Consider the following 16,988-nt stretch of genomic DNA (forward strand, 5'->3'; position numbering starts at 1 on the left):
CCAGGCCGTATGCGGTGCAACAGTGGCGCGATCTCGGCTCACTGCAGCCTCCGCTTCCCAGGTTCAACCGATTCTCTTGCTTCAGCCTCCCGAGTACTTGGGATTACAGGCACCTGCCACCACGCCTGGCTAATCTTTATTTTTAGTAGAGACGGGGTTTAGCCATGTTGGTCAGGCTGATCTCAAACTCCTGACCTCAAGTGATCCGCCTGCCTCGGCCTCCCAAAGTGCTGGGATTACAGGCGTGAGCCACCGCGCCCGGCCAAACTCTTTTTTTTACCGCAATGCCGTGGTCTCAGTTGGATTGATTTCGTCTGTGAGTGCGGCAGTCTCAGTGGATTGATTTCGTCTGTGAGTGCGGCAGTCTCAGTGGATTGATATCGTCTGTGAGTGGGGCAGGAACAGTCCCTTGAGGACTACAAAGTGAAATGAATCGGTTAACTGCTTTGTGTAAGTCTAGCTGGTTAAGAGCTAATTCACACTAGAGTTGGCTTGAAACATGGGAGCTTCAGCGTGGTTTCCCCTGGAAAGATGATTTTGATCAAACATAGGTAATCAGGACTGTCCTCAGGACTTTATGTGGAACTGACATGGATTACCTACTTATCTAGAAAATGCTGAACCGGGCCAGGAGCGGTGGCTCACGCCTGTAATCCCAGCACTTTGGGAGGCCAAGGCGGGCGGATCACGAGGTCAGGAGATCGAGACCATCCTGGCTAACACGGTGAAACCGTCTCTAATAAAAATACAAAAAATTAGCTGGGCGAGGTGGCGGGCCTGTAGTCCCAGCAACGGTGGAGGCTGAGGCAGGAGAATGGCGTGAACCCGGGAGGCAGAGCCTGCAGTGAGCTGAGATCACACCACTGCACTCTAGCCTAGGCGACAGAGCAAGACTCTGTATCCAAAAAAAAAAAAAAAAATTGGAGGACATCTAGCTGGTATCCACTGCAGAACTGCTTGCTTGCTGGTGGGGAGAAATCCCCACATATTTAAAGTTGGAGAACACTTTTTTTGACACAGGGTCTTGCTGTCACCCAGGCTGGAGTGCAGTGGTGCGATCGTGGCTCACTGCGGCCTCGATCTCACAGGCTCAAGCAATCCTCCTGCCTCAGCCTCCTGACTAGTCGTGTGTCATCACACCTGGCTATTTTTGGTAGAGATGAGGTTTCACCATGTTGCCCAGTCTTGGAGAACACTTTAAAATGTTACTGCCCAGAACAGTGGGGAGGTAGAAGAGTCTAACCTACTTTAGAGACTTCTTCAGAAAGAAACCCACTTCTCCCTGGGTCTTCATCTGTTTTAACTTGTTTTTGTTTGTTTTTTAAGGAGGTCTCGCTATGTTGCCCAGGATAGCCTCAAACTCCTGGGCTCAAGCATCCTCTTGCCTTGGCTTCCCAAGTAGCTAATTACAGGCACATCTGGCTATTTAACTTCAAATGACTCATCCAATCAGTGGGCAGGATTTATAGTGACAAAGAGAAAAGCATCTAACCAGAGAGAACACTGAAACTATCTCAAAAAGAAGACACAGTACACAATGTTTCAAAATGTGGATATTGTTTACTTGAAGCAACAGTCCAGGATTGTGAAATACAACACACATTTTAAGGATGAGACTTTCCTTTCACGGTCAAGCACCAGCATCATGCACACAGCATCAAGTTATTTAAAAAAACACCCCTGTGGGATCCCGTTCCTGAATGAAGGCCCACTTCGGTGTGATTGCCTCCCTTGCTTCACTGCTCTTAGTTCCAGTCAGTTTCATTGTACATCCAAGCCTTCCTCTGCCTGAGAGCAGAGGCTCTGCTCATCAGCCAGCCAGTCTTGTTACTATCTGGCTACTTTTTAAGGTTAAAAAATAAAAGGCAGTTTCTTTGCTTTGCAGGCGGCAAGGCATGAGGCACAGGCCTCTTCATTGTTCACATGGCACAGGAGGAGGCTCTGAGCAAAGGCCACTGGCAAGTTAGGGCAACACCAAGGCGGCTCTGTGGAGAGACTCCCTGTGCTGAGGCCTGGCAGGAACGGTGCCTGGGGACTGTTCATGGTCTGACCAGTTGAGGCTTGGTAAACCCAAGTAAAGTGTTAAAAACCTCAGTACAAAAGATCCTCTAACACATCTGGAACCAAATTATTTGTTCTTAAAAACACAGTACTAAGTGTCACAAAGCTTTCCCTCCAATCTACTACTAGAAAACACTCATGCCACGGCCCACAGACCCAGGAGTCAGGACAGAGAGAAACCTGTTCTTCAAAAGAAAAAAAAAGAAAAAAAAAAAAGACAGCAGTACATAAAGTGCTTCTTTTTAATGAAACAAATCCAAGAGATGTACAGTCAGGCTCAAGTTGTGCAGTTCACAAGCATGGAGAAAACAGACAAAACGACAGCATTCAGGACAGTCAGAGCTAACCCAACACGAGGCTGGACTTGCCGCCAGGGGGATTTCTTCTGGATGGCACTGGGGCCGGGGCCACCGGGCTGGGCACAGGCGCAGCAGGCACCGGCTTCTCTTCACTCTGCCCCAGGCTGCCTGGCAAGTCTGTGTCCACATTTTCTATGAAAACAGGGAATAGAAATAACACTCATAACGACAGCTATTTCCTGTTAAGATTAAGGATCTTTTTTGTTTGTTTTTGGTTTGATGGTTGGAAACATACCTAAAAGTATAAAGAAAATAACAGTCACCCGCCACGCTCCCACTGCACAGAATTCACCAGTGTTCATCTTTCCCATATCTGTCACCCGCCACGCTCCCACTGCACAGAATTCACCAGTGTTCATCTTTCCCATATCTGTTGTTTACATTCTTTTCTAAATTACACAAATACATGAGAACATGAAGATTTTTAAATAAGAACAGGGAACTCTAGCTCTCTGGCCCCTTCCAGCTCCAGGTGGGTCAGGCTCTCACTATTCCCAGAGCTCCCACTGCAAGTCCTGTGCAGCCTTCTAGTCCACTTGTTTTATGTATATTTATTTACATTTAACCAGGTAACATGCAACATGTTTTGGTTACATTTAACATAAATGGTATCAACTTCCTTTTTTTCACTCTTGAAAATGTATCCGGCCGGGCGCGGTGGCTCAAGCCTGTAATCCCAGCACTTTGGGAGGCCGAGGCGGGTGGATCACGAGGTCAGGAGATCGAGACCATCCTGGCTAACATGGTGAAACCCCGTCTCTACTAAAAATACAAAAAACTAGCCGGGCGTGGTGGCGGGCACCTGTAGTCCCAGCTACTCGGAGGCTGAGGCGGGAGAATGGCGTGAACCCGGGAGGCGGAGCTTGCAGTGAGCCGAGATCGCGCCACTGCACTCCAGCCTGGGCGACACAGCGAGACTCCGTCTCAAAAAAAAAAAAAAAAAAAGAAAATGTATCCATATTTACAAACAGGGTAGTAATTCACCTTGCTTATTAACTGTATTTTTTCAAATCTCTCACTTCACTGTCAAGCTTCACTTCTTTATAGTAATTATCCCATGACATAGGCTATTTATCCAATTCTCTGACCGCAAAAAAAACTGGAACAATCCAGCCTTTCCAAACGAATTGTTTCTCGTCAGGATTGTTTCCAAACCGAGAAAAAACACTGATTCAAAGTGAAAAGTGAATGCAAAAATTCTGTATTTTCTATGAAAGGAAAATGTTTACTAAGAATTTAATAGTTGACATATTTTTTTATTTTTAATTTTTTTGCGGGGGGTGGTGGTGAGGGATATTGAGACACGGTGTCACTCTGTGGCCCAGGCTGGAGTGCAGTGGCTCAATCACAGCCCACTGTAGCCTCAAACTCCTGTGCTCAAGCAGTCTTCCTGTATCAGTCTCCCATACAGCTGGGACTATAGGTGTGCACCACCACAACTGGCTATTTTTTTTATTTTTAAAAGATGGAGTCTCCTTATGTCACCCAGGCTGGTCTCAAATTCCTGGGCTCAAGTATCCTCCCTCCCATCTCAGCCTCCCTAAGTGCTGGGATTATAGGCATGAGCCACCTTCACCCTTCACACAGCCTAGTTTTCTTTTTTTCTTTTTTTTTTTTGGAGACAGGGTCTTTAACCTCTGCCTCCCAGATTCAAGCAATTCTCCTGCCTCAGCCTCCCGAGTAGCTGGGATTACAGGCACACACCACCATGCCTGATTGATTTTTGTTTTTTTTTTTTTTGTTTTTTTTTTTTTTTTTTTTTTTTTGAGACAGAGTCTCGCTCTGTCGCCCGGGCTGGAGTGCAGTGGCCGGATCTCAGCTCACTGCAAGCTCCGCCTCCCGGGTTTACGCCATTCTCCTGCCTCAGCCTCCCGAGTAGCTGGGACTACAGGCGCCCGCCGCCTCGCCCAGCTAGTTTTTTGTATTTTTTAGTAGAGACGGGGTTTCACCGTGTTCGCCAGGATGGTCTCGATCTCCTGACCTTGTGATCGCCCGTCCTGGCCTCCCAAAGTGCTGGGATTACAGGCTTGAGCCACCGCGCCCGGCCGATTTTTGTATTTTTAGTAGAGACAGGGTTTCGCCGTGTTGGCCAGGCTGGTCTCGAACTCCTGGCCTCAAGTAAGCTGCCTACCTTGACCTCCCAAAGTGCTGGGATTATGGCATTAAGCCACTGCCTAGTTTTCTTTTTTTTTTTTTTTTTGAGACAGAGTTTCGCTGTTGTTGTCCAGGCTGGAGTGCAGTGGTGCGATCTTGGCTCACTGCAACCTCCACCTCCTGGGCTCAAGCAATTCTCCTACTTCAGCCTCCCAAATAGGTGGGATTACAGGTGCACGCTACAACGCCCGACTAATTTTTTGTATTTTCAGTAGAGACAGGGTTTCACCATGTTGGCCAGGCTGGTCTCAAACTCCTGACCTCAGGCGATCCACCTGCCTTGGCCTCCCAAAGTGCTGGGATTACAGGTGTGAGCCTCCATACTCGGGCCTAGTTTTCTTTTTAATAGCAAGTTTATTTCAGTATGAACCAATCAAATTAAGTTGCAAATTCTAAGATATTTGTACAAATATTTCATAGAAGCCCTTTTGCCTGAAAATGCAGTAAGGGCAGTTAATAACGCTCCTATATTAATGGAATTTTTTTTTTTTTTTTTTTTTTTTTGAGACTGGGTCTCATTCCGTCACCCAGACTGAAGTACAGTAGCGCGATCTTGGCTCACCATAACCTCCGCCTCCCTGGCTCAAGCAATTCTCCTGCCTTAGCCTCCCAAGTAGCTGGGGTTATAGCCTCAGGTGATCCACCTGCCTCAGCCACCCAAAGTACTGAGATTACAGGTCTGAGCCACTGTGCCCAGCCAAGAAGAGGTCTTTAAACTAAAAATATATATTCTTGCTGGACGTGGTGGCTCACACCTGTAATCCCAGCACTTTGGGAGGCCAAGGCGGGTGGATCACCTGAGGTCAGGAGTTCGAGACCAGCCTGATCAACATGGAGAAACCCCATCTCGACTAAAAATATAAAATTACCCAGGCATGGTGGTGCACGCCTGTAATCCCAGCTACTCAGGAGGCTGAGGCAGGAAAATCGCTTAAACCCAGGAGGTGGAGGTTGCAGGGAGCCAAGATCACGCTACTGCACTCCAGCCTGGCAACAGAAAGACTCTGTCTTATAACAAAAAAAAAAAAAAAAAAGTTTTTAAACACTTATTCTCAATTCATGTACTTACCTCATTACAGGCTAGAAACAAACAAACCTCCCTCTTCTGTGGCTGCACTATTTCTGACTGGACATTTATTTTATTTGTTTATTTTTGATGCTTTGTTAGGCCGGGCGCGGTGGCTCAAGCCTGTAATCCCAGCACTTTGGGAGGCCGAGGCGGGCGGATCACGAGGTCAGGAGATCGAGACCATCCTGGCTAACATGGTGAAACCCCGTCTCTACTAAAAATACAAAAAACTAGCCGGGCGTGGTGGCGGGCGCCTGTAGTCCCAGCTACTCGGAGGCTGAGGCAGGAGAATGGCCTGAACCTGGGAGGCGGAGCTTGCAGTGAGCCGAGATCGCGCCACTGCACTCCAGCCTGGGTGACACAGCGCGAGACTCCGTCTCAAAAAAAAAAAAAAAAAAAAATGTCTGTCCAGTCAGAAATACTCCAGTCACAGAGGAGGGAGGTTTGTTCGTTTCCAGCCTATAATGAGGTAAGTACAGGAATTGAGAGTAAGTGTTCAGAAACTTTTATTTATTTTTTTAGATGGAGTCTCTCTCTTGCCAGGCTGGAGTGCAGTGGTGCGATCTCAGCTCACTGCAACCTTCACCTCCCGGGTTCAAGCGATTCTCCTGCCTCAACCTCCCGAGTAGCTGGAATTTCACGCGCGCACCACCACGCGTGGCTAATTTTTGTATTTTTAGTAAAGACAGGGTTTCACCATGTTGGCCAGGCTGGTCTTGATCTCTTAACCTCGTGATCCGCACACCTCGGTCTCCCAAAGGCATGAGCCACCGTGCCCAGCCCAATGTTTAGAAACTTTTATACCAATTTGACACAGAAAGCTTTTGTCTGCTGAATTTAAAAAAAAAAAAAAAAAGCTTCAAATGAAATTATTTCTACCAAAATATACATTTTAGACACTCCTAACTTGTCTCTCTTATTTGGCACATCAGTAAGATAACTGAACAAAGACACCTCTATCTGAATAGAAATGATTCATTGTAAGCATCCAAGAATCAGAACTGGAAGAAATACAGCCGACCATCTAACTTGCCCACAGTCAGGGAGACTTCTCTGCCTGAACTGCTGGGACCTTCTCCCTCTTAAAAGATTTCTCAAGACGGAAACTCCAAAGTCATTCCTGTAGCCATTCCTGCGTTTAATAGCCCAGGAGGTAAAAGAAACTTCCTGTACATCCAAAGGGAATCTATCTTAAACTGAATTGGGGTTGACCTTTCATCCTCTAGATGTATCTTATTACTGTACCCCAGCCAGGCACAGTGGCTCACACCTGTAATCCCAGAATTTTGGGAGGCCAAGGCAGGAAGATCAACATGAACCCAGGACTAGCCTGGGAAACATGGCAAAACCCTGTCTCTACGAAAACTACAAAAACTGGCCAAGCGCGGTGGCTCACGCCTATAATCCCAACACTTTGGGAGGCCAAGGCGGGTGGATCACGAGGTAAGGAGTTCGAGACCAGCCTGGGCAAGATGGTGAAACCGTCTCTACTGAAAACACAAAAATTAGCCGGACACAGTGGCGGGCATCTGTAATCCCAGCTACTCAGGAGGCTGAGGCAGGAGAATTGCTTGAACCCAGGAGGTGGAGGCTGCAGTGAGCTGAGATCATGCCACTGCATTCTAGCCTGGGCAACAGAGCAAGACTCTGTCTCAAAAACAAAACTACGAAAATGAGCCAGGCGTGGCAGCATGCAGCTGTAGCCCCCACGACTAGGGAAGCTGAGGCAAGAGGACGGCTTGAACCCAAAAGCCAGGGCTGCAGTGAATGGCGATTGTACCACTGCACTTGTGGCCTAGGCAACAGTAAGAACCTGTCTCTATAAAGAAAAAATATTATTGTGCCCCTTGTCATTTTAAGACAGATGAACTAAAAGTTGCAGCAGTCAACAACACAGAATATATCAGGTCAAAAACTTAAAGGAAAAAGGCCAGGCACAGTAGCTTACACCTGTAATCCCAGCACTTTGAGAGGCCAAGGCAGGGGGATCACCTGAGGTCAGGAGTTCAAGACCAGCCTGGCCAACATGGTGAAATACCGTCTCTACTAAAAATACAAAAATTAGCCAGGTGTGGTGGCACATGCCTCTAATCCCAGCTACTCGGGAAGCTGAGGCAGGAGAATCGCTTGAACCTGGGAGGTGGAGTTGCAGTGAGCTGAGATCGTGCCACTGCATTCCAGCCTGGGCAACAGATCTAGCTCAATTAAAAAAAAAAAAAAAAAAAAAAGGAAAAAAACAAAAACAGGTAACCACTGGGGGAGAAAAGAAAGGACTTAGGAGTTTGCAACCAGCCTGGCCAATGTGGTGAAAACCCCGTGTCTGCTAAAAATTAAATCAGTTGAGCGAGGCTGGGCACAGTGGTTCATGCCTCCCAGTACTTTGGGAGGCCAAGGTGGGTGGATCACCTGAGGTCAGGAGTTCGAGACCAGCCTGGCGAACATGGCGAAACCCCGTCTCTACTAAAAATACAAAAAATATCCAGGTGTGGTGGCACACACTGGTAGTCCCAGATACTCGGGAGGCTAAGGCAGGAGAATCGCTTGAACCTGGGAGTCGGAGGTTGCATTGAGCTGAGATCGCACCACTGTACTCCAGCCTGGGTGACAGAGCAAGACTGTCTCAGAAAAACAAAAACAAAACTGTGAGGGGGACTGAACAGGGAACAGATTATTAATTATGTGGTAGGACTAATGACACATTGTCGACATATTTCTCCAGGTTCCCCCAACTTCTAGTTATATTAACTGGCCAAAATAATTGAATAAAGATTACCTGAGTCTTGCTAAATAAGGTCTGACAGTGAAAGTATTCAGAATATAGAAAGCAGTGGAAACACCCGGGCCTGGTGGCTCACGCCTGTAATCCCAGCATTTTGGGAGGCCGAGGCAGGTGGATCACCTGAGGTCAGGAGTTCAAGACCAGCCTGGCCAACATGGTGAAATTCTGTCTTTACTACCAATAAAAAAAAAAAAAATCAGCCAGGCGTGGTGGCGGGCCTTGTAGTCCCAGCTACTCAGGGAGGCTGAGGTAGGAGAATCACTTGAACCCGGGAGGCGGGAGTGAGCCAAGATCGTGCCACTGTACTCCAGCCTGGACAACAAGAGCGAAACTCCGTCAAAGAAGGAGGGGAGGGAAGAAGGAAGGAAGCAAGCAGTGGAATCAAAAAAACCTAGATTTTACCTCCAGAAGTATTTCCAGAACGGTACAAATAGAACACAAACAGTAACTAATACACACATCTTCGGTCCAATGCAAAAGTAACTGGTCCTATGATATCGTATACATACATGGATGAAAATATACACACACAATCTGTTTTCGTCCATGGCTACTGGCCAGTAACTCCCATAGCCCTTGATATAGTCTTTTGTTATAATGGGGTGCATTAAGCCTCAGGAACAGCCCTCAGGAAACAGAATCTCTTTGTGACCTTCTGTCCTCCTTTTATCAGCCCAGGGCAGGACTGTAATCTGATGGCAGGTCAAAAGACCCTCAAGCCAGAGGGTTCTGCTCCATACCCTGGAGGAGGAAATGCTACGTGGAGAGGCCAAGAATCTGAACAGATGGGCCTTCTGAGTCTCCTTGTTCAGTCCACTGGTATGAAATCAAACCTTTTGTCTAATCACATTTCTGTACAGTTGTCAATCATGCTTATGTAATGAAGCCTCCATAAAAAACCAAAAGGGGCCAGGCATGGTGGCTCATGCCTGTAATACCAGCCCTTTGGAAAGCCAAACCGGGTGGATTACTGGAGGTTAGGAGTTCAAGACCAGCCTGGCCAACATGGTAAAACCTCGTCTCTACTAAAAATACAAAATTAGCCAGGTGTAGTGGCGTGCATGTGTAATCTCAGCTATTCAGGAGGCAGAGACACGAGAATTGCTTAAACTCAAGAGGCGGAGGTTGCAGTGAGCCGAGATCATGCCATTTCACTCTAGCCTGGGCAAAAAGTGTGAAACTTGGCCAGGCACGGTGGCTCACAGTCATAATCCTAGCACTTTGGGAAGCCGAGAAGGGTGGATCACCTGAGGTCAGGAGTTCCAGACCAGCCTGACCAACGTGACAAAACCCTGTCTCTACTAAAAATAAAAAATTACCTGGGTGTGGTGGTGGGTGCCTGTAATCCCAGCTACTCAGGAGGCTGAGGAAGGAGAATCGCTTGAACCCGGGAGGCGGAGGATGCAGTGAGCCAAGATCGCACCACTGCACTCCAGCCTGGGCAACAGAGTGAGACTCCATCTCAAAAAAAAAACAAAAGAGCGAATCTCCGTCTCAAAAAAAACCCCAAAAGGGGCTGGGCATGGTTTCTCACTTTGGGAGGCGAAGGTGGGAAGATTGCTTGAGTCCAGGAGGTGGAGGCTACAGTGAGCCATGATTACACCACCGCACTCTAGCCGGGGTGAGAGCAAAACCCAGTCTTAAAACTCAAAAAAAACACCCAAAAGGATGGATTCTGAGGACTTCTAGATAACTGAACATGTGGAAGCTGGCAGGAAGGTGCAACAACTCATCCATGTGCCAGGAGGGTGGCACACCCCAACTCCAAGGTATGGGAGCTCCTGCACTTGGGACCTTTCCTTACTAGGCCCCATGTATCCCCTCACCGGGCTGTTGATTTGTATCCTTTCAAATATCCTTCGTAAAAACCCAGGTGCAGTGGCTCATGCCTGTAATCTCAATACTTTTGGAGGCTGAGGCGGGAGGATCACATGACTAGCCTGTGTAACATAACATAGTGAGACCACATCTCTACAAAAAAGAAAAACAATTAGCCAGGCATGGTGGCATACACGTATATCCCAGCTACTCGGGAGGCTGAGGCAGGAGGACTGCTTGAGCTCAGGAGTTTGAAGTTGCAGTGAGCTGTGAGGGCGACACTGCACTCCAATCTGGGAAACGGAGCAAGATTCAGTTTAGAAAAAAAATGAAAAATATATGTATCATATATTCATAATGAACCTGTAAACATAAATGTTTCCCTAAGTTCTTTTTGTGAACCTCTCTAGCAAATTAAAACCATAGGAGTCGTCACAGGAACCCCAACTTGAAGCCAGTCAGTCAGAAGTTCCAGAGGCCCAGGCTTACAACTGATGGGAAGGAAGGGGCGGTCTTGTGGGACTGACCCTCAACCTGTTGAATCTGAGGTTATCTTCTGGTAGAGGGTGTAGAAACTGGATTGGAGGACTCCCAGCTGGTGTCCACTGATTGGTGTGTGGGGAGAAACCCCCAACATTTGGTCACAGGTGTCTTCTGTGTTGCTGATTGTTGTGGTGTGAAAAAAGAGGAAAAACACATCTGAGTGTTTTCCCCCTAAACAGGTCCTATAAGGAAGAACCCAGGCAATGCTCCCAAAGGCTCAGAAGCTTCTCCTCTAAGCCCCACCAAGAAACACTGTGAGGCCGGGCGCAGTGGCTCATGCACCCGGCTCATGGTGCCACGTGCCTGTAATCCCAGCTATTCAGGAGGCTGAACCAGGAGAATTGCTTGAACCCGGGAGGCAGAGGTTGCAGTGAGCTGAGATTCTGCCACTACACTCCAGCCTGGGTGACAGAGCCAGACTCCAACTCAAAAAAAAAAATCAACCAAAAAACAAAACACTGCGTAGAAGGCAGGAGAGGAATCTGCTTCTTCAACCTTTCTGTGTGTCCTTGTAAGCACACCACAAAACATAAGGGTATGAAAAGGCCTTAAGAGGAAGCTGCTGCTCTGTCTAGACCAGAGGGCCTTGTGACTGCTGCACTTCACCGATTGCTACTGCCTGACACTTATAAACCTTGCATTCATCAGCAATTCTTTAGCACTTATTAAAGAAATGCCAATAAATACTTCCAAGATTTAAGATAATTAAGTCAATGATCACAGCTCATTTCCACCTATAATTGGTAATATGGATGGTTAGCTGAAAAATTACATCTGCCCCCTAAATCATCATTTACAAAATCACCAAGCGGGTAACCAATGTCTTGCTGAATAAGCACCTCCCTATAAAAACAAATGAACTTTGTGAGCTGAGCTTGAAATGCTTATATTAAAAAGCTCTCTCTGGCTGGTGTGAGTTATCTCGATTGTTCATAGTTACAGATCAACCTCCTTGTTTTACTCTTTCCCCTCTTCTCTATACTGCACTTGGCTAGTCTGTAATAAATAACCACATAAATACAAAAAGCTCTCAGCTGGGCGCTGTGGCTCATGCCAGTAATATCAACACTTTGGGGAGGCTGAGGTGGGAGGATCACTTAAGCTCAGGAGTTTGAGACCAGCCTGGGCAACATAGTGAGACCTTATCTCTACTAAAAATAAAAAGAAATTAGCGAGGTGTGGTAGTGTACCCCTGTAGTCCCAGCTACTCGGGAGGCTGAAGTGGGAGGATCACTTAAGCCCAAAGAAGCCACAGTGAGCTGTGATTGCCCACTGCACTCCAGCCTTGGCAACAGAGAGACACCTGGTCTCAAAAAAAAAGTTCTCAGGCCGGGCGCGGTGGCTCAAGCCTGTAATCCCAGCACTTTGGGAGGCCGAGACGGGCGGATCACGAGGTCAGGAGATCGAGACCATCCTGGCTAACATGGTGAAACCCCGTCTCTACTAAAAAAATACAAAAAACTAGCCGGGCGAGGTGGCGGGCGCCTGTAGTCCCAGCTACTCGGGAGGCTGAGGCGGGAGAATGGCGTGAACCCGGGAGGTGGAGCTTGCAGTGAGCTGAGATCCGGCCACTGCACTCTAGCCTGGACGACAGAGCGAGACTCCGTCTCAAAAAAAAAAAAAAAAGTTCTCATTAAGTGTAACAAATACTGACCTGATTAATATGTATGTGTGTGTATACATATATTTTGGTTTAGTTTATTTTTTTAAGGCAAGGTCTCCCTCTGTCACCCATACTGGAGTATAATGGTGTGATCTCTGCCCATTGCAACCTCCACGTCCTGGGCTCAAGCAATCCTCCTACCTGAGCCTCCCGAGTAGCTGGACTACAGGCATGTGTAACCATGCCAGGCTAATTTTTGTACTTTTTTATAGAAACAGGGTTTTGCCATGTTTCCAGGCTGGTCTTGAACTCCTGGGCTCAAGCAATCCACCTGCCTCAGCCTCCCAAAGTGTTGAGATTACAGGCGTAAGCCACCATGCCCAGCCAATATATGTAATTTTAAAGAATTCTGTTTTTTCCCTTCTATTACATTTCTAGCATTGATCACATTACTGGCAGATTAAAAATGTGGCCATGTTTACTAACTTTCCAGTTTCATTTTTGTTCCTCTCCACCCAGAGTATGGCGACACTTGGAGCATGGCCAGGTTTCACTCCCCCATCTCTTTCCCCATGATTTAAATCAAGATTCAGATCTGTCCTGAAACCATGGACAGAGCCAGAAATTTGGTCTTCAGAAGTACTCACCATGAATATAACCTTCTCCCTAGAAAAGAAAAAAATTCAAAAATTTACTTCCTATTTTAATTTTGGAACACACAAAACAGTCATAGTTCATAGCAGCTAACATCTACTGGAAACCAAATGTGACATTTCATTGTGATGCAATCAAGTACAGGGTCAGTCGGCTACCTCTGTCCAACTTAGGACAATGCTATGCAAAAATTCTGCATGATAAATTGCTCTAGTGCCAGTACCACATCTAAAACAAACAAACAAAAAAACCCAACATTTCCTCTGATGACCTAACACCAATTAGCATTTCAGTGATCTTTTATTAGAATGGAAAACTGGTGAATCTATCCTTTCATCTCTCTCCTTTCCCCTCATCTAGTTGTGGAAGGACCCCTATCAGTTCCAAAGCCCTTCTCCAGTTCTCTCGGCACTCAGACAGGTGACGCCTCACTGTGCTCTGAGGCCTTTAGTGCTCAGTTGGGCAGGGTCTTTCCACTTTGCAGCACACACCCTGGGCGGCTTGGTGGCAGTACTCAATTGCAGACACAACTAATGGTAATGCTAGCACTAGTCTCCTGGAGTTCAACGCAAAGCAGTATCTGCAAAAAAACAGCCCCTGAACTCAGAAACGCTTCTATATATGAGACACACAGGAAGTGAGAAAGAACCACAAGTTCCAAAAATCAATATGGGAGATAAAACAAATCCTAATGGTAAAAGAGATACAGAAACAGACTGAGACCATGTTAACACACTTCTATGATTTTACTATCCATCTTCCATTATCAATATGGCCCAGTCCCTTTCCTAACTACATCAATGTAAAATTCCAGTGGGAGAACTGAAACTCTTAGTACAAATTTCAGAATCATATTGACCTCAAAGCCTTTCTGGCCTCATGCTGTCACACTGACCTTCAGATCTAAGAAGTCTCCGGAGCTTGCTTCAGAGGAGTTCCTTCTCTGCAGTCCAGATGACTCCAAGTCTTCCCTGCCACCGCTAGACTTGGCACCTAAAACTCAAAATATACTTTCTTCAGAAATACAATAGAAAAACTCTAAAGCAAAACACTTCAGGCTGGGTATGGTGGCTCATGCCTGTAACCCCAGCACTTTGGGAGGCCAAGGTGGGCAGATCACCTGAGGTCAGGAGTTCAAGACCAGCCTGGCCAACAGGGTGAAACCCTGTCTCTACTAAAAATATAAAAATTAGCTGGACGTGGTGGTGCATGCTTGTAATCCTAGCTACTTGGGAGGCCGAGGCAGGAGAATCATTTGAACTCGGGAGGTGGAGGTTGCAGTGAGCCAAGTTGGCACCACTGCACTCTGCACTCCAGCCTGGGCAACAGAATGAGACTCTGTCTCAAAAGAAACAAACAAACAAAAAAAAACACACTTCAGCAATTGACGTTATGTGTTGGTCTCATATTATGAAATGAGGAAACAGTCTTAAGGAAGTTAAGCTGATCACTTAAACATTAACTCAGTCTGACTTCAGTCCTTACTCTGATACATCACATAGCCTCTCAGTATTTCCCATTTCTTTCCTCTCAGGCTAAGTCTAAACTGTTGTTTATTACCATTAAGCTAGATTTTGTTATTAGTTCAAAACCAGCTGTAGTTGGTTTTTCTTTTGTTTGTTTTTGACACAGGGTTTCACTCTGTCACCTAGGCTGGAGGGCAGTGGCTCAATCACAGCTCACTGCAGCCTCCACCTCCCAAGCTCAGCAATCCTCCCACCTCAGCTTCCCGAGTATCAGGGACTAAAGGCACACTGCCACTACCACCAGCTAATTTTTGTTTTGTTTTGTTTTTTAGACACGGGGCGGGGGCACACGTTGGTGCCCAGGCTGCATCTGTGGCTGTTGATGCTGGGCCCATCCCTTTGAACAGTGAGCACAGATAACAAGAGTACCTGCCGACTTGGCCCAAGAAGCTTGATTTTCTTCAGGTGTCCCAAAGATATTAGAGGCCATTTTGTTCTTCCTCACAGGTTGTTCTGTTGGTTCATCAAAACCTAATGAAAAATTGGATCCACCACCTGGAGGCCGCAAAACCCTACAAATAATGGCAAAACATCAACTTCAGATCATACTGAAACATTTCTTGGCATAAATCTTTTCAGACAACTTTCATTTCACTTTCCTCACCCATTCATCTCCCTCACCCCCACAACAGATAGCTGCTAACAGGAAAAGGAATCACCTCCATCAGCGTCTACATTCAATGCTAGATGTTAAGATACTAAGTACTGCTTTATAATACTTGTAATAAGGTCATCGATCACACAAGGCAGCTCAAACAGCATGGAACTCATCACAAATAACAGCCTGGTTGGTGTCCCCTTTTTGGAAATGGCAAAAGACCTAATGCACCTTACTCTACTGGGCTTGGCTGAATATATTTGCAAAGAAGTTTAGAAGCATTTCTTGTTATTATTCATTTAAAAATCGTTTCCAGGCACAGTGGCACACACCTGTAATCCCAGCACTCTAGGAGGCCAAAGCAGGATCATCATTTGAGCCTAGGAGTTCAAGACCAGCCTGGGCAACATGGCAAGACCCCGTCTCTATAAAAAAAAAATTAAAAATCAGCCAAGTGTAGCGGCACATGCCTGTGATCCCAGCTACACTGGACTCTGAGACAGAAGGATCGCTTCAGCCCAGGAGGTTAAGGCTGCAGTGAGCTTTGTTCCCACCGCTGAACTCCAGCCTGTGTGACAGAGCAAGACTGTCTCAAAATGTAAAAAGTAAATAATATATATATATATTTTTTTGAGACAGAATCTCGCTCTGTCGCCCAGGCTGGAATGCAGTGGCACACTCTCAGCTCAATGCAAGCTCCACCTCCCAGGTTCACGCCATTCTTCTGCCTTAGCCTCCTGAGTAGCTGGGACGACAGGTGCCCGCCACCACGCTTGGCTAATTTTTTGTGTTTTTAGTAGAGACAGGATTTCACTGTGTTAGTCAGGATGCTCTTGATCTCCTGACTTCATCATCCGCCCGCCTCGGCCTCCCAAAGTGCTGGGATTACAGGCGTGAGCCACTGCGCCCAGCCAAAAAATGTATATTTTTAAAAAATCACTTCCTTCTTATTTTCAACTAGATAAATAACTTGGGCACGGTCAGTAGCAGGCCCCTGTAGTCCCAGTCATTCTGGAAGCTGAGTCAGGAGGATTGCTTGAGCCCAGGAGTTCAAGGCCAGCCTAGGCAACATAGTAAGATCCCCATCTCTAATCATTTATGCATTTACACGCACATGCACACGTACATGCGCGCGCACACACACACACACAAGTTGGCTTGACCAATTTAGAAGCCCAAGAAGAGCTGATAATAGTCTCTTCTATCTCAACCTCACTAAAAAGCCATTTACATACTTGTACCTCACTATTCTCACAATAAACTTAAGTAACTACCCATGAGGACAAAGTCAGTATGAGAAATTAAGTAGAAGATTCCATGGCATGGTCTATGTCAGTATTCCTTTGAACATCATCTATAGCTCTCTGTTCCAACATGGTAATATATTTTTTAACATTTCCAAATCTTCCTGCCATAGGTTGACCAATTTGTCTCCTCCTTGGAAAAACTCAATTTAACTCCTCATGCCACCTCTCAAAACAGAAAATGCAGGTGGTTTTATGGAAATACTTTTTTTTCTTTCTTTTTTTTTTTTTTTTTGAGACGGAGTCTCCCTCTGCCGCCCAGGCTGGAGTGCAGTGGCCGGATCTCAGCTCACTGCAAGCTCCGCCTCCCGGGTTCACGCCATTCTCCTGCCTCAGCCTCCCGAGCAGCTGGAACTACAGGCGCCCGCCACTTCGCCCGGCTAGTTTTTTTTTGTATTTTTAGTAGAAAAGGGGTTTCACCATGTTAGCCAGGATGGTCTCGATCTCCTGACCTAGTGATCCGCCCGTCTCGGCCTCCCAAAGTGCTGGGATTACAGGCTTGAGCCACCGCGCCCGGCCT

The 16,988-nt window shown here is 46.6% G+C and overlaps 1 protein-coding gene across 8 annotated transcripts in view; it reads right to left on the reverse strand.

The window, feature by feature from the left end:
• Positions 1 to 1,540: 1,540 nt before the first annotated feature.
• Positions 1,541 to 16,988, reverse strand: part of JPT1 (Jupiter microtubule associated homolog 1) — a 20,860-nt gene continuing 5,412 nt past the window's right edge. For 4 of the 8 annotated variants that reach the window (XM_025363909.1, XM_025363913.1, XM_025363912.1 and 1 more), the window contains exons 2-5: positions 14,936 to 15,078; positions 13,936 to 14,033; positions 13,034 to 13,052; positions 1,541 to 2,552 (exon numbers count right to left, since the gene is read on the reverse strand). In XM_025363909.1, coding sequence (XP_025219694.1) covers positions 2,404 to 2,552; positions 13,034 to 13,052; positions 13,936 to 14,033; positions 14,936 to 15,078 — 409 coding nt within the window. In that variant the 3' untranslated portion in view covers positions 1,541 to 2,403. Of the gene's footprint in view, positions 2,553 to 10,105; positions 10,108 to 13,029; positions 13,053 to 13,935; positions 14,034 to 14,935; positions 15,079 to 16,988 lie in introns of all 8 variants that reach the window. The other 4 variants (XM_025363910.1, XM_025363906.1, XM_025363911.1 and 1 more) reach the window with 4 other exon arrangements.

This window comes from Theropithecus gelada, chromosome 16, assembly GCF_003255815.1.
Source record: "Theropithecus gelada isolate Dixy chromosome 16, Tgel_1.0, whole genome shotgun sequence".
NCBI classification, from domain to species: Eukaryota; Metazoa; Chordata; class Mammalia; order Primates; family Cercopithecidae; genus Theropithecus; species Theropithecus gelada.